Source organism: Triticum urartu, chromosome 3 (assembly GCF_003073215.2).
Source record: "Triticum urartu cultivar G1812 chromosome 3, Tu2.1, whole genome shotgun sequence".
NCBI classification, from domain to species: domain Eukaryota; kingdom Viridiplantae; phylum Streptophyta; class Magnoliopsida; order Poales; family Poaceae; genus Triticum; species Triticum urartu.
In genome coordinates, this window is record NC_053024.1 from 559,609,337 (window position 1) to 559,630,232 (window position 20,896).

The window sequence follows — 20,896 nt, forward strand, 5'->3', positions numbered from 1 at the left end:
CACCGGGGCTCGTTCCGCTGCCGCTGGCATCGCGCCAGCTACGCGTGGGGCAGCGGCCGCGGGAGGGCGGCGGCGATCGGGGCCGTGCCGTAGCCGAGGCGGCCGGTGACGCGTGCGAGGATGGTGACATGACACCTACGGCGGGCACGTGCCGCGCACAATGTTGTACGTGTTCTCGGCTTATGCATGGCGCCTTCTTGTCCGCTGTGATCGTCAGCTCATGTCAATGTACATACCTGTCAGAAGAAGTAGATGCAGACAAAGTAGCAATGCATGTTTAATTTCTATAAGCTGGTACATTTGTTCTGAAAATAGCATCACATGGTTACTCCATACATGAAGAACAGCATTGTGCAATCGTGTGCGACCATTGAGAAATCAATCAAAATTGGGTTCATGAGTGTGGTGACAGACTATGTACTACACTACAGCAAACAAAGAACATGTAGTATGTCAGTCCATTGTGATCAGGCCTGGACCTCCCTTCAGCGAGCGGTGCAGAGGCCTTGATCGCTTGAAGCCGAATATGTCGGTAATCCGGCAGGTTTTGGGCGGATCAGCCTCGGCAATCGCCTTCTTGAACTCTGCCAAATGGTTGCCACTGAAGACCTGCACGCTTACTGTCCTCCTTTGAGGGGCGTCCACCTTTATGTACTCGTCGAAGAATTCGATGAATTCTTCTTTCTTGAGCTCTCTTAGGAGAGCAACCTGCAAATGATTTTCGAGGTCATATATCTTGCGGATCCTGGAAACAGCCCTTTTTCCCTTCGGAAAAGAGTGGTGTGTTTTCTTGAAACGGAACTTTTGAAAATTGCACTAGTTTTGGCCCCCTTTTCCGGCTTGCCTTTTGTTTTATTATGCAATTTTCTCTCATACCCCCACTGTCTCAAAATAAGTGACTCAATTTTGTACTAACTTTGTACTAAAGTTAATACAAAGTTGAGTCACTTATTTTGGGACTGGAGGGAGTATATCACAGCGTGTATTGTTGCCCGAACAAAAGCACTTACCTCAGACTCAACCCTATCAAACTTGAGAGTTCCGGCTTCAATCTCTCCCCAGTAGAACCCAGATTCCTCCCACAAGTTTTTAAATTTCTCCAGTTTCGAATCAATAAGTGATTTGACATTTCTCTGTCATAAGAAAAACACGGCAATGTCAAAATGCTTCATCAATGCCAAAACCTTTTGTCTTTCGACGAAGAAGACACTAATGAGCTAATGTAGTCCAATATGTGGAACAGATCATATCATGAGTAATTGAGTATGAAAGAGATGCGCAATTTGGCATGGTACATCAATTAGTTCTGAAGCCACTAACCTTGAAATCCTTGTCGGACAGTTCATGGATTTTGCTTTCGAATGTCTTAAAGAATTCATCAATTCTAGAATCAAGATATGAAGGATCCTAGGATTCCGTAATAAGGTCAGTAGGAGAAAGTGGCAAAAAAGTATGTCATATTTGTTACTCAATCTTTCAACATGTACCTTCACTGTGGATTGAATAACAACCTCGAGTGCCCAGACTCCACGATCAGATCTGAGGGATCAAAGTAAGTTAGGATTATAAATGAACAGTGCAAACAAAATGTGTATGTTTCTCTTGAAAAGACGTACCTCAGAGAAAGATATGTTATATACCCAAGTTGCTCAACAGTCCGCAGCTGGTTGAAAGCAGGCTGACTAGAAATTAGAGAGAACAACTCGAGTTTGATATTTGAGAGGGCGTCGTCCTGATGGACCTGGATGCATTGAATATGCTTATATTAGTAACCTGGCATGCTGCTTGTTATAGAACGCATTTGACATGAGACAGTTCTTCTACTTCTTAGGATATTACACAACTCCCTGTAGAACAATTCTCACTTTGTATTTTAGTACTTTGAACTACTTGAACCACTTCTAATAAATTTGGCTGTGTGCATCATGATGATGCAGAGGCCGGGGCCTCCCCTTCTCGAAAAAGATAAAAAAAACTCCCTGTGGAACAATAATTCTTAAAGGAAGTTAATAGAGCAAAACCTTCAGCGTATTTTATATACCTCGTCATGTCACACTCAGTCGCATCACTGTATTTTATCGATTCGACATGTTATTGAGTCAGTAGGGCCTCACTTAGTGGTTCAAGCATGCCATTGCTCTCCTCACAGACAGGTCAAAAATAATGTAGCACTAATTATCTGTCCCCTATGAACATGCCTCTTATGCATGTTCAGTCGTGCCATAGTCCACTCCACATTGTTCGAACTACTACTGGGTTTTTACCTATAAAAATTACTACTGGATTGATCATAACCAGTAATTATCTGGGAACAGTCTTGATGACCAGCCATTAGTTTGGCTACAAATATTAGAAGGTACTGATCACCAACAAGTAATCGCCTTCGATAACATGAACTGCTTCAAAGTTTAGAAGAAGCCTATACCTGAATATATTGGACAACCGATGAATTCTCATTCTTCTGATTTAATCCTTCAATTTGGTAGCAGCATTTTATCTCTTTTTCAAGCATGATAACCCTCTTGACCAGGTATTGTGATGGAGACATGGGTTTGAATACAGAATTGGGGGTATTAAATATAGTATCTTCAATCTCCTGGACAATAGACTCAGCCTCACCTGGCTCAATGTTTCCTACAAGAAGAGTTCTTAATTATTATTAAGCACAGTCAGGATTGCATTTCAGTCCTGTCCTTAACATTTAGTAGAGTATTAACATGGAAGTTTACCAAACCTTGAACATAGCATTCCAAGTATGTCTTCGATAGCAAGTGCGGCACAAACTTCGCAAGAGAATCTGACTCAAGCTTAGAAAGAGCTTGAAGTTTCTCTACCAAAGGCCATTTTTTCTCTTCCAATATTAATGAGAGATAATACGAAGCTTGAGAGTATGGTTGGCTGAAGTTAAAATTTTGGTAGTCCTTGACAGAAGTTTCCTGTGGTAGCAAGATGTTGGTTAAAAAAAAGTAGGCATGAAAGAAATAGTCACAGCTTCAAAAAGCACCACTAAGAATCTGAAGGGAAAGAATATTCCCAGTCTAAAAATCAACAATGGTGAGAATCCGTACTATAACTGCAACTAAATAAGTACTGTGTTGTAACACCCTCACCACAAATCTGCTACAATGGATCTTAAGAAGTTGTTAATTTTATATAGTGTCTAAATTGATGTGCTTGTGTAAATGAATATGTAGTCTCCAAAACCTTTGTTATTCATATTTAAAGAAGGTTGCGATAAATTTCACAGAAGTATGTTACAAAAGATGCAAAATAATGAATCATAATTATGTATGCAGAGTGTTCAGGAACCCTTTATGAATTTGGTTCTAGCAATATCGTGTCCGCAACTTAAAATCTGAAATACCTCAGTTTTGATCATCTACCAGTTGCAATCCACAGGATAAACAGTGTTCAGTGAAAGAAAAATTCAACACCTTTTAAGTTGATCCACACAAGTTGATGAAGAAGACACTAGATAAATATACAAATGTGTCCGAGCTAAATTATGACAGTTGACAAGGAAAACTAAGAATCCACATCTGACCTTCAGGGCAGAAAACCTGTTTGGTTTAACTACAAAGTTCACTATTTGCTTCATTATGGCATGTAGCAGAACTCTCATCTTGTCATTGTAACCACCTACAGACACCTTCACAAAAAAAAAATCAGGCAATTGTTTGAGTTCGAATTTAAAACTGGGTAAAAACCAGCAACATCATAATGCATGAAGAGCAATTTAGCTGTCCGGAACACTCATAGGAAACAGAAAGAATGCAGCAACAGAACTAAACCTGGAATCCAGTAGAAGTAAGATATATCGAAAAGAATAAACCCGCAATTTGAGCATCATAAGCTACAAAAGGCAGAAACTAATTGTCAGTGTATATTTATACATAAAGTTGGAGGGAACAATCCCCAGATAGTCTGTTCAATATGGTAAATATGCAATTATTCACATAATTTCAGAATTGTTGCTTACCATAAGCATTCAAGTAATCGACTAACAAATCGACAAAGAGACTTGTAGATACGGCTGCTTCGGGGGAGTGGCTTGACAATGGGCAGTGGAAATCAATTATAATGTAAACCTTCGGAGTGAAGAACAGCATGTCGGGCTTATACCACAGCCGTGAAAGTGGCGTCTTCCTTAATATTGTCGGAAATGTAACCTGGTGAAACAGTTCTACTTTTGTCAAACGTAATATACTATGTTCGATAAAGTATATATACTTTGTGAGTATATATAAATTTTGATAATTCATACAAAGTGTGCTAATGTGAACACACAACAAACAAGCCGCTCCAAATTTTACCTTGTCTGGCACTTCTTTAAGAGATAAATCCTTTGGAACGAAAATGTTAGGCTTTGGGAGATAAAGCTTCTCAGTAGGAGCTTTTTGAATCCATTGCTGCCAAATAGAGACATAAGATGAGAAAATAATAATTGGAAGATGATATTGCTGGTGCGTGTGTGGGTAAGGGTGGGGGTTGGGGGTGGGGTGCAAACCTTTATCATGTATGGAGTGACATTTTCAATAGAATATGATGTATTGTACCAGGGCTCAGCACAATTGGTAGATCCTTCAAACTTTTTAGATTCACAGAGTATTCTACAGACATAGAGAAGTATTGCATCAAAGAAAGAATGAAGGCATGATATTCCGCATTGTATGCTAGTTTATGTGCATAACCGCGGATCATTTGACACAAGCTTATCAGCAAAATTGAAGTTCAAGATATGAAGTAAGGCCATGGCCAGTAATAATTCTTTATTGATGAGTCCCAGTATCAGTTCCTCCCTCTGTAACTTAATGTAAGACGTTTTTGCAGTATATTAAGTTACAGAGGTTGTAGTAATTAAGCAATGGCAGACTTCTGCATATACATTCATATGTTGGCATACAGAGAGAATATGCATATAGAAGCAGGAACAATCAAGGTTGTCATGTGAACGGTGGATGCTTACCTAACTCTTTCGGGTGACAATTCATCAAGTATCATATTTATTCTATTTGGCGCATACTTTGACGGCAATGATTCTCCAACCAGCCATTCCTCTGGTGGGAACAACTGCAAGTCAGTTCATAAGCATATCAGTTAGAAGAAAAAAGATACTACTGAAGTACAAAGAGATATACATCAGAGATTCAGAGTTCACAAATTATTGATCACAAGGAACTGTAAAAGCTGAAAAATTAGAGCTCTACAGAAACATACCCGCATGCTTGAGACAGTGGCTGTGACATAGCTGATTGGATGGACGTTGTCTTGATAGTGGAATTCTGTTTCATTTATTGACGCAAGCTAGAAAACAACGAACACGATTAGTATGTATATTTATGTAATTAAATGAAATCATAGTTTCTCCTCACTCTGCTTATGAGTTGTAAAATTTTGAACTATGAATTGCTTCAGCAAACAACCTTGGGTAATAAAATTTAAACTCAATGAGATCGTTTTATTAAAAGAACACATCAGAGTCCATGGGTGCAATGTTCATAATCAAAGTAACTGCACATTAGGAGCATAAATCATCAAATAACTACATACATGATTAAACGATGTGTCTGTCAGTTACCTCATCAAATATCCATTCATGGATTCCATCTTCTTTTAATAGGTGGATGTATTTGAAGACCATCCCAATAATATCCTCCATGTGGTCTGAAATCGTTGGATATGCACATAGCTTACTAAACTGTACTTCAAGGTGTGCTTAAAACTTAAAAAAAAAGGAAATGTTATAAGAGAGCATAATGAAGATGAGATCTTACCATGACCAGCATCAGTGAGCCTCATGCCTACTGAGAAAAAAGAGTATTCATTGCTGTCACTGCCGGCACCAGCCACCAAATCCATGGCCCATCCTGATGTAATAAAAATAGAACTGTCACAGGTCACACAAGTTGACACAAGAAACAAAAAAATGACCAGTGTTTGAGTACATAAGCTGGCAAAAGAATATTTACAACAATATACTGCTGAAGTTAACTTGCCTAATTCCTTTATAATATGGAAGATGGATCCCTCGCCTTCATGCCCAATAAGATGACTGAGATAACGGCAAGGACCTTCTTTGTAGAACTGGATGTTAGGTGTAACTGGCCATGATATTTTTAGGTAGTCGCCTTCTATTATTGGGATTGCTTTGACAAGAAGCTGCATGACAAGGACATAAGAAAGTACGCGAAATTACATATCCTTTGCCATTCCTGTATTTACTTTTAGTGTGGCTGGTGTTGTTTCAAGTTACCTGTAAATGTTCAGCTGAAAGGGGCTGACTTGGACATTTGAAGCTTCTCTGGTCCGTGTTTTTGACGTGACTAAACAGGCTTTCAACTAAGCTTTGAATGCAATCGAGACTCTCTACAAAATCATTTTATCAGTAACAAATAAGTTCAGGTATGCCAAAATTGACGAACCTGTACTACTTACCTTTTCCATAAACAACAAGATGCATCAGATTTGCTGAATAATTCTCGTAAAACTTGAGAAGCTCAAGCCTGATGTCCAAACCCCTCTCTTTTGGTTTAGTTTCCAGTGTTTCCCAACTTCCTAATGCATTAAATAACATAATTTCAAATAAGATGCAAATTCCGGAAGGAGATTGTATATTAGGCATGCACAACAAGATTTTTAAAAAATATACATGATTTTTGTTAGCATTTGTATGTGAATTAAAAAAGCGTGATCTCTGAATCTGGTAGAAACATATTAAGGGTTAGAACACAGGAATACTCAGACGTCATATTGATTTGCATACTCGCTTATACAGTAATACAAAACAACAACCATAATTAGCTGGATGAGTATTAGCAATGTCTGAATACCAACAATTGCTTACCCGTACTGAATTTATGGTAAGGATGATCCTTTGAGGCCAGATGCTTTTGAAGCTGTGAAAAAAAATACTCAAAAATGAAGTAACAGACTAACAGTGCAGCAGGGCTAACGGGATATACAGGATGATGATAAATCAGGCTAAGATCATGCCAAATATGGTTAATTTGAAAATAAACTGGCATTCTGAGTAAGTGAGTATAAGCCCGGCTTATATCATGCCAAATTGGCTTTATATATAAAGCAGGGCGAAAGTCTTTTTTGGTATATCATGCCAAATATGATTGTATGAAAAGAACAAATATTCATAACGCAGTTTCTGATGCAGATATGACATTATTGCACGAAAGAATATCACATGTATCTAACTAAGAAGGTTGAGACTCTGAAGTACCTGATGCATTCTCCAGCCATCTGACAACAGATTTTTCTTGTGTTCTGTGAGAACAATGAAATATAACATTATCCACAATGTGTTTCTTAGTTCTTACTACTCCAAATAAAACATAAACATAAAGTAATTGTGATAAGCTAAAAGTTATGTTAGAAGCAAATAGCACTAGAATGTATAAAGCAACTGCTCACCAGAATCAACAGCCTTGATCTCTCTAAGAACAGCATCCTGCGACATCAGTGGCTTAATGAAGAACTGGGCAAATCTGCGCAACACAAATCACCTACTTATTTATTGTTTTATAAAGAATCATGCAAATCTGCACAACAGAAATCACAACCTGATTCAATGTGCATGCATTAACTGAAGAAAATACTACTAAGAAAGTTACCTATCTAAGGCTTCTTCGAAATTGTCCGTGTTAACATCAAAATAGAAATTCGTTGTCTCGGAGGATGTAAAGGCGTTGGAAGAACCACCGTGCTGATATTTTTCACGACATGCCAAATACTCAAAAAAACTTATAATCCAAGTACACTCAATGTAACTTCCAAAGCACACGAAATAGAATATTTAAGCTGGTATCAAATAATTATATTGACGGATCCCAGAAATAAAATCATTGAACCCTTTACAAGCTTATGATAGGACCACAAAGTTGTTCCCAGTCGGAATATTAGTGATATTTTATGCATAGCATTCGTCCTGCCATGTATTGGCACCACAACACCATAGTGCATATTGGCAACTGGCAATAGCATGCACTTAAGCTTAAGCCTTCAGAGTTAGGTGTATTTGATTAAGAGTGTGGCAGTTAACAGCTCGGCCTACGCATAACCACAGTTTATGGCAAGTAGGTATCATTTGGTCATCACAATGGAATAGGAGGTGGCCTATTGTACAAGCGTAAATTTCCTTGCACAATGTAAATTGTAAAGCGCTGATATCAGTCATAAGCTACTGGCACACTGGCACCTACCATAGTCTAACATGCATATTCCTTTCACCTGTTCTCTAATGTGTAATTTTTTTATTGGCCCAGAATCATCTAATATGATGCACGCGGAGAGGGTAAACCTGGTTCAAACTCTTACAAACCTGGAATTAACGTGAGTAGTAATTGCAAGCAAACATATGCAAAATGAGAAGAGGTACCTCCGAGATATATTTTGTATAATCTTGTTCTCCAGGGTATTTCTCGCTGGCATAAAACAGCATATGCTCTGCAAGCAAGTCCATGGTGATAAATCAAAACAAACAGAAAACAGAAGAAGAAAAATGCTAAAGAGAAAATCAGTTTTGATTTGATGCGACCAACATTCATCGTGCTAATCGTCTCCTCCATACAAATGGTTTACTACTCTATACTTACACTCGTCGAATTTAAAAGTTGTGAAGCAAAAATGGCCCACTCTCTCTATAATAAACTGGCACTGTCCTGCGTGTTGTACGGAGGGCCTGTGTCGAGTAGAATTATCTTGTGCTGTTACCACGGGTAGAATTTCACACGCCAGAGAAAATACCAACACGGACTCGTGGAGTGAGAGCATCCAGCAAGCTGCAGGGATCCTACTAGGCAACAACGTGTATGGGACGTTGAGCAGAGCAGGCTGCTAATCTAGAGAGCGACAGGTTCCCATATCCTGCAGGAGCGGTGGAGCCCGCCCAACCAAATTCGTGTCTCGCATGAAACTCTTGGATCGCTCAATAAACGCAGAAATGCAGAATTATGTGCAACACATGGTACTGACGTTATCAATGATTCTTGGCTGGAAACCTGAGAAGCATTTAAGAAAGACATTCAGCTAGCCGGCAGTCGTACACTCGTACTCTGCTACCGGCGAAGGCAGAACATGTACGGCCCGATGCCCGCACCACTGAGATCAATCATGGATGCTCTGAACTTTAGTCCGAACCGTCAGTCAATGGCGTGATCCGACGGTGAAAACACGCCGGGCGACACTGACTGGACCAAATCAATGGGCCGATTCATTCAATCAGCTTTTCGATTGGAAAAGGGAAAAACATCCATTGACCTGGCCGCAAATCTGCAACGCCATCATTGGTGCTCAGGAACGCCTAAAGCAGCAAGGCACTGCCCAATGGGGGAAAAGTGGCCAAGGAAGGAAGCATTCCTCCGTCACTCGATTCCATGGAGACAAAACTGGAGGAGACCCCAGCCGGATCCCAAAAGGGGGAGGAGATTCATCTGACGCCGACGCCGTTGCGCAGTCGGAGAGCAGGAGCGCTGCGCTGGGTCCAGCGAACAACCCCCATCCAACCAACCACTGCCTGGCCAGAAAGTACTAGTACTCGCCCCAGGAATCCGGTGGGTTTGTTAGATCACGCGCGCCCGCGCAACGAACCGGAATCGGAGCCACGGTGTGGAGATGGCCGACGGCGAGGAGAGTGGACGGAGAGGGGAGGGGAGTGAATGGACTCACCGAGGAAGTGCGCGAGGCCCTCGAGCCCCTCCGGGTCGCTGAACGAGCCCACGCCGACCTCCATACACGCCGCCGCCTGCGCACAAACAACAACAACGCCGGATGAATCACGCGCGGTAAAACGTCGACCAACCGGCGAGCATTCAGCGAGCGAGAGAGGGCGGGCCGGGGCGGACCTTGTCGGTGTCGGCGTCGCTGATGAGGAGGCACTCGAGCGCGTTGGGGAGCAGCAGGCGGCGGTACTCCCGCTTGTCGCTGCGCGCGCGGATGAACTCCACATTGCCCGCCGCCGCCGCCATGCGCGCCGGGCTCTCCTCCTCGCTCGCTAGCCGCGCTTGCTCCGGTCTCCGGTGGCGGATTGGAGGCTCGGGGCTTAGGCTAGTGGGGGCGCTAGTATACTATGCTTTGTCGTTGCCGCCGTCCCGTTAATATATGGAGGGCAGGGCAGGGGGGTGGGTGGCCTCGGCCTTCGGCTTCGCTTGCGGCTGCGGGAGCCGGGAGGAGTCTGAACTCTCAAGTCCGAACCGAGGTGAACTTCACTTTGATGATGGGATGGCCGGATGGGAGACGTCTGTTGCGCGGTTGCGATGGTGCTAGATGACGAACGCCTTTTTTCCACCGGCGAATGACGTGCCCGCGACGGCGAGGGGGTCCCTCCCCGGTTCTGAGTACTCCTCGGCGCTCGGCGGTGCCTAGCCGGGTCGTATAGGCATATAAATAGCAACAAATTTGGAAGAAACGTAGAGGTAGGCATGACAATTCATCGTGCCGTGCGAGTAGTCTGGCTTTTGTCTCCTCCATCTTAGAAATCGCTGCTCTCTCATCTCGTGGCAGTAGAGATCGTCTTTGTGAAAGGCAATGTACACGAGGACGCGCCTTGGAGTCGCGTGCTCGAGTATCTATGGAATTTGCCCCGCGTGTGCTCCAACTTACGTGGTGCACGGCGCTCGCTGGATTCCACTAGCGAGCACGCCCAAGCGAACTCGGACAACTGCCCACGACCATCTCTGTTGCATTGGCAACACTTGGGCGGGTGTAAAGAGGTTGCAGTACAGTAGCATTTTTATCTGCTGATGATGTGTAATCGCACCTCGCCTTTCACCTCCCTGACTGACCTTCAGATGCGTCCGCTTTGCTTAATAACCACAAAGCTACAAGCCAAGGAGCTTGCAAAAGATAACGTGATTGCTGAGAATCACAAGTTTCCCAGCCTGAGCTAGTCACAAGGTAACAACTTCTGACACAGTTTTCGAATCGACGACGTGATGCAGATCCCCGCCCAAAAAAAAAAAAAAAAAAGGCAATCTTGGTATCAGCGGCTTTATTATTTGCCAGGGTGAACTTGTAGTTGAAGTGCTCCGTTAAATCTAGCTGGCTCCAATTGAGAATATGCATTTGCATTGTGAATGTAACAATAAAACATATCACCTTTGAATCCTCTCGGGTGCCCTATCAGCTACCGTATTTCCAACATAAGAAGGTAAAAAAGGTACTGGTAAATTACATCTTAGTAATGAAATCGTGCTAAACAAACAAACAATCCCTAAAGTTCATCCAACTTGGCGCCTGAAAAATAACAGGACTGATTCTCCTCCAGGAACTGCCAGTAGAGGCGCAATGACAAAAAGTCGCAGCCATCACTTTTGTGGCGGGTTGGAGAGGCCCATGTTTCTGTTCACTGTACAGAAGAACACAACTTCTACCAGCATTGGGATCATCCGCAAGGGCTTAGCCAGGCGCAAAGGCTACTAAGGAGAATATTCGCAATGTGCAGCTGAATAAATACAACCATGTTTGCTGTTAGTTAGTTTTAGAATGATTCTGGGGTGAGGAATCAGTAATGAGCTCCATCTCTATGTCCTGCTGCCTTTTGCGATAATCCTGAGCTGTTGATGTGACGATCTTAATGAAGAAGTTCACAAGCACAAGCCAGACTACAGTGTTCCAGACCAACGCAAAAGAGAAATTCCACTGTTTATCCTGTACACATGACAGTTACAGAACATCAATGAACAGGCAAGAAAAAACTGAAGATTAAAGTACGAACGTTGATTAATGGAGACACAAACAATAAGTCTGGAGAGCTCAAATGACATGAAAATGAAGATACCAACCTCCATTTGTGAAGAAGGTGAGACTGACACAGGTGGTGATAAATACTTCTCCTTAGCACTGTGGAGTTTGGCAATTACAGATGGCAGGGTTGCTGAAAACCCAGGTATGTGATCAAATATCCAGATCAACTCCTTTTCCAGAAAATACAAGAGTTGGTTGTTGCATAACGAGATGATAAACAGTGTCTGCAGAAGTGAGAGGGTACAACTCATGTGTCAGTACAGAGAGACTGCAAATATTCATTTCAATCCAACCAGATAAATAAGGTGTCAAACTGACAATAAACCAAAATGATAAGAAGCTCAGTTCAACATAGTAGAAAATTGATAGTTTTCCACCTAAGTTTGTTTGATTTTCAGGAAGAATAGGAGCACAAAAAGAAGCAAAATTGTATCACTCATAGTTTGTTTGTTCTGTTGTGAGGAAAGAATAAAACAAGGTAAGAATAAAAATCAAAATTTAAAAAGAAACAGCAATTGGTATGGCAGGTACATCATGTACTTTTGATGCAAGCATTAATGACATTATTATTTGACACACAGAATAATCAATGTAGCCATGTAGGTTGCAACTACGATTTTGCATGGGTTGTAAGGGTAGCTTGTAAGATTTCAAGATTTTGGTTCTAACTGGACAGAACCGAAAAGACAGATCACATAAAGTATGCCTAAGAATATATTAAAATGATGAAGTTAATACATGATTATCTCATAGGATCTGAAAGCAGACTGGCATACCAAATCACTAGCAGACCAAGAGAAAAAATAAGCATGTGGTACCAACAGAAACACAAATTAATGCCAGGATTTTCAATAAAATGTATAGATCACAAACCTGAATATGAGTCTTGATGATGGCCTTCCCGATCAACGTTGCAAAGAAGAATTCCCAGAAGGGTATACCAAATTGACCACACATAATACCAGCAAGGTCAAACAGAGGGTTTGGAACCTAGTAAACACAAAGAATATAAGTTACATGATGCATTATATATCCATACTTGGAACTAGTTACATGTGTTCATTTTGGTATAAAAAATGTCCAATTAGCATATTTTGGCACCAAATAGAAAAATTAGGGCCGAAGCCTGCAAGAGCTGCATTAACGATATACTGCCAAAGCAAAATTCTGCATCTACTTTTTTGTGTAAGAAATCGTTATTCAAAGATTCAGACAGGACAAAGACTAACCGAAGCAAGTATCAAGATAGTGAAGAAGTTGAGATGTTGTGAGTGAGAAAGCAGCCAGCGTTTTGTACGATTCACAGTGGATGCTATTGGACCATCTTCTGACGAAGGAGCAACATCTAGCTCCTTGACAGCTTCTAACTCACTTCCTGACAAACGAGCTGCAACATGAGAGATCATTTGCTCAGTATGGACAGCTTAAAAAATGAACCTTGAGATAAGAAGGTTGCAGATTTCAAGAACGCGCAAGCTATGGTTTGCTACAAAATAATTTCTAGAGTTTAACATTCGACCATATAAATAGCCCTTAAATAATCAACTCCAGCATGCAAGGAAAGAGAACAAACAAGAATAAAGAGAGTTTCATAAGACACGACTATAGTAACAAACAGTCTCAGAAGTTGTATTGTATCTCACTACTGAGAATGAAACCAGTACTGTTTACCAACAATAAAGGGCCAGTTATTTTGTGGCTTTTAGCAGCTTATTGTCAAATTTAGCAGCTTCCTGCGAGCAGTCACTTAAAAACAAACCGGTATATCCCCTTGTCCTCCCACTTGCGCACAATTACGAAGGAAATGCCACTGCCCTTATCCCCCCACGTATCAACCCGAACGATCCTCTCGGCCCTCTCCTCCTGTGAAATAGGGTTTCCCCGTCACCGCCGCCCGCGCCTCCCGACGCCACCCTACTCCGGCTACGACATGGATCCTGTTGGTGCTGGGTAGACGCGTTCCTCCCCCGCCTTCCGACGCCGCCCTACTCCGGCGACAACGACATGGATCCTGTTGGTGCTGGGTAGACGCGTTCCTCCCCCGCCTCCCTCTGCTCTGCCCCACCCCGCCACTCCTCTGTCTAGCCGTCCCCGCAGTCGCTCGTGCTCTCGTCAGAGGATGCCGAGCAAGATTCCCAGCGCCGGCGGTACTCCCAACGCACGCCCACACGCCTGGATCCCGCTGTCCAGATCACAAGGGCTACAACCCCCAATGCCACTCAGCACCACACGTCAACCAGCAGGCTTGCCGCGCACATGCCAGCAGATCTGCACACAGATCACGTTCTAGGCCGATCATCCCAAGTCATGGCTGCTGCTAGTCTACTGATAGCGTGCACCAACCTGATGGCCACCATACTAGTATTGTGCTGCTAATGTACCTGGGTGCGAACACCCAGTAGACAAAAGTGTGTGTAGGATCTGGGAGCGTGTGTTATCGTTAGGAGTCCACCAGATGCAGATTGAGTTTTTGTACTCACCCCCTGTTGCATCTTATCCCTGTTGAACTAGTGTTTTGTTCAGTTTCGTCAGCATCAGTCAGTGTCGATGAGTGTCTGTAACAACCACTCCCCAATGAAGCTAATTATATATGAATGTTATAGTTTCGTGCTGATTAGCTTCCACAGCAGCACAACTTTTCTACATGGAGCTGTCCTTTTTTATTTTTGTTACGCCGCTCGGCCCGTTCTCTATGTGAGACAATGATGTTTTTATGATGTTTGCAGATTGACAATGTCGATGAATGTTTTTATGATGTTTGTAGGGACAAAAGCTAAATGGATATAATAATGATGGGCTGATGGCACACACACATGTTACATAGTACAGTAAAAAGTAGGCGCTACAGGTAGTGTTCAAGGGAAATCAGTTAAGAAACAATACAGAAAGAACTAATATTATCTGCACATAGATTGAATATAATATACTGTACAGCTGTAAAGTATCTAACAGAATATCACAATTACTTCAGAACAAAATGCATTCAACAATTACCAGCTCGTGATATAAAATAAGGAGGGAGCTCGCCAAGTGCTGTCCCGATACCCCAAAGAACAGCTTCCAGCTGAACCTGAGGGAGTAAATCAATAACTGGGATCATCACTGAATGATCTGATGAAGGGTACATGGGCGATCCAAATTCCGAACACTTCTTGTCAAGCCATGATGGCGCCTGTTTAAGCAGTATGGTATCATATGGAGCGGTCTTCAAATCAACACGGCCACATTGAACAGCCTTAATAGTGAAGAGAGCAATGTGGGGCCCAAGATACAGCACAAAGGTATGCAAACCTGAACCTGCATTTCAAATACTAATCCATCAATTTTCAAAAACGAACTCCTTACTCCAGGCAAACAAATAAACTTCAAAGTTCTATTTTCCAAATTTAACACTTGGCAGCATTCATTGTTACATGTCTTGGCATATGATAAAGGGGAACCTATCATGTACTACAGCACAAGACAACTGCTAACTAAGAAAGTATACAAAAGTAACTTATAGTTGGTTTATCATGCCTAAGTCTCTAAGATGACCAAATATTGTTCTGACATTTTGCCTAAATAATGTCTCAAACCATCTGACAATTCCAAATATCCACATATTCTGCTAGAAACATGAATATGGTAACAGTGTCTTTCTTTGGGTGCAAAAGAGCACGATATTAGTGATATATCATGAGGTAGTCAACCTCCAAGATGTCTTAGTGCCACACACAGTCACTGCAAAAACTTAAACCCAACACCCTAAAATGTCAGAACTTCTAACTTCTACTATACAACTTGGCAATACAGCTCTCCAATTTTCGCGGACCTTTAGCCTTTTTTTCTCAAGGTCAAATAAGGTCCATATATTATAATTTTGCTGCTGGTATTTACTTTTTGCTAACACAGAAATAACTAATGATATTATAACTAAAAATAAAGGATGTGCCAACTTTAAAAAATAGTTTCTAGCGAGCTGGTTCATGTTCACTAGATGCTTCAGCCACCAGACGGTATGGTTTAACTGTTTAGCTATAAAAGGTAAAGTATTTGTAGGACAAAAAGGATAAATTAACTATGTTAACACATGATTCATTTGCGCCTCCTTTATTATATGTGATCACACTACATAATCTTGAGAGAAGTTAATGACACTTGCCTAGTCCGATTGAAGAGGCCACACCTAATGAAACCCACCACAACACAAATCTAGCATAATTAAGGAACTCCTGCACATGCTGCATAGAAATCAGAAAACAAACGTTAGCACTCATGTAGTTTACAAAATGCACTATCAACTGTTATTATGTCAGTATACTCCACAAATGTAGTAAAGTTGCCCACACCTTTTTGTGCAGACCATCGGTAACCAGAAGTGCAACTCCAGGAATTACCACCATAACAATTAGGAGAACAAACAAAGCTCTTTTACTCAGGATATATGCTACTGATCTTTTCAAGTATTGCAACATAGCTAAATTGAAGAAGTGCAATGTCCTGAATGGGTGCTTTGTCAGCGTCAAATTCTCCAATTCCAATTTATGTTTCTCCCGGATTTCTGAAAATAAACAAACAGTTAGGATACAAAACACAGTATGTCAACTTCAAATTTGTTAAATACAATACCCAACTTTAAGAAGCCGTGTTACTATGACGGATCTAACTAAAGCAACATGTATCGGGTAGAAGATACCAAGCTGGCAGATTTTGAGTCAACAAAGAAGATAAATGGAATGTAAACGGTTTTTTCATTAACCAGACAGAAAATTATTTGTCTAGCCAGTCATTAGATAAATGGAATGTAAACTTTATTTTGAACTCACAAGTTGATTTGCTATGTAAGGAGGAACGATACAGGCACAGCAGTTGAGAAGTAGACATGGCAAAGCTCTTTAACATGATATAGTAGTCACATGCAACCAAATAGTAAATTGGAAGGACTTGATTAGCTTTTCTCTGGTTTGAGTATTTGCAATGCAGCCAAGTTCAAAAAATTTAATGGTATGGAATTCAGAACCAACTTAGATATCCAGCATTCCCTGCTAGACGTCACTGAATCGAAGAAACCACAAAATGGTTGTCAAATTATGAACACATTGGTTTGAGTTGTAACAAAGTCATTTGCAGTGCAACCAGGTTTTATCACAAGTGAAATGATGCTGCATGGTACCCCGCTTAGCACGTATGTGAGCTAAGGCCACAGGCACCTAGGCGGCAATGCGAGAGGGTGGCTCCTAGTGCCTAGGTGGGCTGCCAGCCGCCTGTAATCACTGACTCCCGTTCCCGTGATCCTAAATTAATGCTTCGCCTCAGATACAAACTTGATGTATCTATACTAACTTTCCATAAAATACGAGTGTGATTTTTCTTTTAACACTTCTACCTCATTACTCAAATATATGCAGCTATAATAGCCCATGTGCACACATAATGTGCAGGTTCATACTGAAACTCTGCGCTCACAAACGCTGATAAAACAAAATCATGATGTACCACGTACACGCTATGTGACAGTGCGCAGGCCACATTTAAATCCGAGCAAATTGGCATCCTGCTAATAAATGACATCACCATGCTAACACTGACAAATAGCTGACGTCTAGCACTTGCCCTCCGCGGGCATCCCCGCCCCAGCTCAGCCGGACAGCTACAGCCCCATTCCAAATCCAACTACGATTACGGCCGGTAGCAGCTAGCTTCGATCCAGAAGAATGGCAACGCATTGGCACCACGACACACGCAAAGAGAAAAAACGGAGGCGCGGATCTCACCGGAGATTACGCCGTGGTCGGCCCTCGAGGAGCCCCGAGCCGGCCCCGCCGCCGTGGCCTTCCGGCGCCCCATCGCTCCCGCCGCGGCGCGAAAACCCTAGATCTCGCGGCCCCGATGTGCCGGACCCACCATGGGACGCCGGGGGCGCGGGCTCGAAGCTCCTCCCGCGGGGGCTCGGCGGGCGGTCGGAGATCGCGCGGCGAGATCGGGGGGAGGGGGGGTGGCGGTTGGAGGAGGGCGGGGCGGGGCGGGGCGCCGAAGTAATGGCGTGGTGGCTCCCGTCGCGCGGCCTGTTTTCTTTATATTTCTCCGGCCGGTTCTCTGTCTCTCCCCCAGGGCCGTTGTTTCCGTTGCTGCGGGTGCCGGGCTCGGGCGCTGCGAACGAAATCTGGACTCGCCTCGCCCTTTAGCTGGGAAAAGGCTGGCGCTGCGCGCGGGGCCCATTGTTTTGTCTCGTCTGGCGGGCCCGGGCGTCAGTGGCGGTTCGCGGCGAGGGAGGCGGTGCGAGTGGGTGCGGCGGGTCGCGCGCCGGGAGACGGGAGTGGGGGGTGAGCGGGAGGGAGACGTGCACGGGAGGTGGGGGTGCGTGGACGTGGGGAGAGCCCGAGCCTTGCCTGCTTGTCGTTGCTTGCAAGGCGTTCCAAGGCATGGCGCACTGCTGGGGAAATGGCGGGTCCGGAATAGAATACGGGGAAGATGCTCTTATCCCGGTCTCCCATGTTGGCAGTGGCGGGGCGTGACCAGCAACTAGGGGGCAAGATTTTTTCAAACCGAAAGAGAAATATGTCGAAAGCAGGCGTGACTCGCAATGTAAAATTACAACAAAAAAATAGTCATTGTTATCTGAAACGATAATTCGGTAATCAATGCTCCTTCTCAGATTCAAGTCTCTTTAATTAATTGATATAAACAGGAAGTGGTTGACTAATTTAACATCTGATGATATGAATGATGTTTCTTTATAGTTTATACGACAAGTTAACCCTCATGGCCAGCAATCAGAAAATGTTTATTTTCCGACAAAGAGTGTTGAGTAACGTGATTGTATTAGGAAACATGGGTTAGACTAGTAACTATTCTGGTTTGCCTTGTACTCCAAGTAGATCATGTACTCCTATATATGCCCACGAGGCTCAAGCAATACATCAAACTATTCACCGAATCCCTCTCTCCTTTCTAACAAAGAGCAATCAGAACATGTTTGTTTTTCGAACAAAGAGCAATCAGATCATTTGTGAATCAAGTTTCGATGGCAAATTCACATGTACCTTGCTTCTTCATTCCTTTGGCAGGACTTTACTTTGGAGCTCATCGGCTGTGGTTGTTGGCCCAGGTCCCTCGTTAAATGAGTTCTTTCTGTCGAGAGCACTTCTGCTGTTGTCGAGCCGGCCGAGTACTTTCCGGCTGTACGCAAACTGCACGTAAAAGAGTTGGTTTCTGTTAGAAGGGAGAGAGGGGTTTGGTGGAAATCGTTGTTGTATTGTTTGAGCCTCGTGGACATATATATAGGAGTACAAGGTCGTCTTGGAGTACAAGGCAAGGTGGAATAAATTCTACGCTATCCTATGAGTACTTTCCGGCTATACGCAAACTGCACGTAAAAGAGTTGGTTTCTGTTAGAAGGGAGAGAGGGGTTTGGTGAAAATCGTTGTTGTATTGTTTGAGCCTCGTGGGCATATATATAGGAGTACAAGGTCGTCTTGGAGTACAAGGCAAGGTGGAATAAATTCTACGCTATCCTATGTTTTCATAATAACAATGATACTCAACAGTTTCACCAATATACGTATGAGACGCGCTCTGGTACAAACCCCTCCCCCCCCCACACACACACAAAAAACGTATAAAGGGCAAGGGGTCATTTCACAAGTCGTATAGAATACCCGCCAGCCGTACGCCCGCCCACCCAATACAACTAAAAAAATAGAGCGCTTGCCCAGCCACCGCCCCCAGGAGAAAACCCGTTGCCCATTATCATTGTCACGGCAGAAGAGTTGGTAGTCGGGGCCGGGCGGGGCTGGCAGGGCGCCCGCGGCCGCCTGTGCGCGGTACGGGGCGACCACCTCCTCAAAGGTGCGGCCGTCCCAAAGCTCGTGGCGGCATCGTCGGTTGTGCTTCATCAGCGGCCGCAGCTCGTGCTCCTTGGCGAGCAGGTCTGGCCAGTGCAGGATGTTGATGGCATACCAGGGGTCCTGCAGCATCTCCGCCGACAGTCCCGCCCGGTACAGCCCAATATCACGCGTGAAGAGGTGGGTGCCCACCGGCGGCACTAGCACGTCGTCGACGCTGAGGCGTCACCTCGACGGCAGCCGCACGTTCGGCGCGGCGGGGATGCGGTAGTGGACGGGCTCGTCCGCCTCCTCGAGCGTGAGGTTGAGGCATGCCATCCCCGTCTAATACGCCTGCAACGTATCTATAATTTTTTATTGTTCCATGCTATTATATTATCAATCTTGGATGTTTTATATGTGATTATATACCATTTTTTTGGGACTAACCTATTAACCTAGTGCCCAGTGTCACTTGCTGTCTTTTGCTTGTTTTTGGCTTTTCGGAAAATCAATATCAAATAGAGTCTGTGGATTAATTTTTCCTGGACTAGAAGGGATCATAGAAAGTTCGGAAGAAGACCTGAAGAGCCACGAGGGAGCGACAAGCTCGGGAGGCGTGCCCCAGGGGGTAGGCGCGCCCTTGTGGACCCCTCGTGGCACCTCTTGACATAATTCCACCTCTATAAATTCTCAAATATTCCCAACATATCAGAGAGCCACCCAAAATACGTCGCCGCAAGTTTCTGTTCTTCCGCGATCCCATCTGGAGGCCTTTTTCGGTACTCTGCCGGAGGGGGGATCAATCATGAAGGGCCTTCTACATCAACCTTGCTGCCCTTCCGATGATGTGTGAATTGTTTACCACATACCTACGGGTCCATAGCTAGTAGTTAGATGACTTCTTCTCTCTTTTTGATCTTCAATACAATGTTCTCCTCGATGTTCTTGGAGATCTATTCGATGTAATTTTTTTTGTGGTGTGTTTGTTGGGATCCGATGAATTGTGGGTTTATGATCAGATTATTCATGAATATTAATTGAGTCTTCTCTGAATTCTTTTATGCATGTTTATTATAGTTTTGTATTCCTCTCTGATCTATCCGTTTGGTTTGGTCAACTAGATTGATTTATCTTGCAATGGGAGAGGTGCTTTGTAATGGGTTCAATCTTGCGGTGCTCAATCCAGTGACAGAAGGGGACATGACATGTATTTGTATTGTTTTCATTAAGGGGAAAATGATGGGGTTTATTCATATTGCTTGGGTTTACTTTATCTACATCATGTCATCTTGGTTAAGGTGTTACTCCGTTTTTCATGAACTTAATAACCTAGATGC

General features: G+C 43.3%; 2 protein-coding genes across 5 annotated transcripts; both read right to left on the minus strand.

The window, feature by feature from the left end:
• Positions 1–261: 261 nt before the first annotated feature.
• LOC125544991 (insulin-degrading enzyme-like 1, peroxisomal) lies at positions 262–10,317 on the minus strand. 4 transcript variants are annotated; one of them, XM_048708809.1, is made up of 26 exons: positions 9,855–10,317; positions 9,679–9,754; positions 8,390–8,457; positions 7,626–7,717; positions 7,426–7,499; positions 7,235–7,278; positions 6,845–6,896; positions 6,436–6,555; positions 6,254–6,366; positions 5,997–6,159; positions 5,775–5,867; positions 5,579–5,664; positions 5,218–5,304; positions 4,967–5,070; positions 4,508–4,610; positions 4,314–4,409; positions 3,980–4,169; positions 3,792–3,853; positions 3,545–3,649; positions 2,735–2,936; positions 2,426–2,634; positions 1,617–1,750; positions 1,488–1,539; positions 1,321–1,407; positions 1,011–1,133; positions 262–708 (listed from the first exon to the last, which is right to left on the minus strand). In XM_048708809.1, the coding sequence occupies exons 1-26, from the start codon at positions 9,975–9,977 to the stop codon at positions 454–456; spliced, it is 2,913 nt and encodes a 970-aa protein (XP_048564766.1). In that variant the 5' UTR covers positions 9,978–10,317; the 3' UTR covers positions 262–453. The 4 variants fall into 4 exon arrangements, with proteins under 4 accessions (XP_048564766.1, XP_048564767.1, XP_048564768.1 ...); XM_048708810.1 differs by having other exon boundaries at positions 1,617–1,741; positions 9,855–10,314; XM_048708811.1 differs by lacking the exon at positions 7,626–7,717 and having other exon boundaries at positions 9,855–10,308.
• Positions 10,318–11,046: 729 nt separating this feature from the next.
• LOC125544993 (vacuole membrane protein KMS1-like) lies at positions 11,047–17,885 on the minus strand. Its single transcript, XM_048708813.1, has 8 exons — positions 17,508–17,885; positions 16,083–16,294; positions 15,896–15,974; positions 14,749–15,051; positions 12,984–13,141; positions 12,628–12,744; positions 11,793–11,978; positions 11,047–11,658 (listed from the first exon to the last, which is right to left on the minus strand). The coding sequence occupies exons 1-8, from the start codon at positions 17,578–17,580 to the stop codon at positions 11,479–11,481; spliced, it is 1,308 nt and encodes a 435-aa protein (XP_048564770.1). The 5' UTR covers positions 17,581–17,885; the 3' UTR covers positions 11,047–11,478.
• Positions 17,886–20,896: the final 3,011 nt, after the last annotated feature.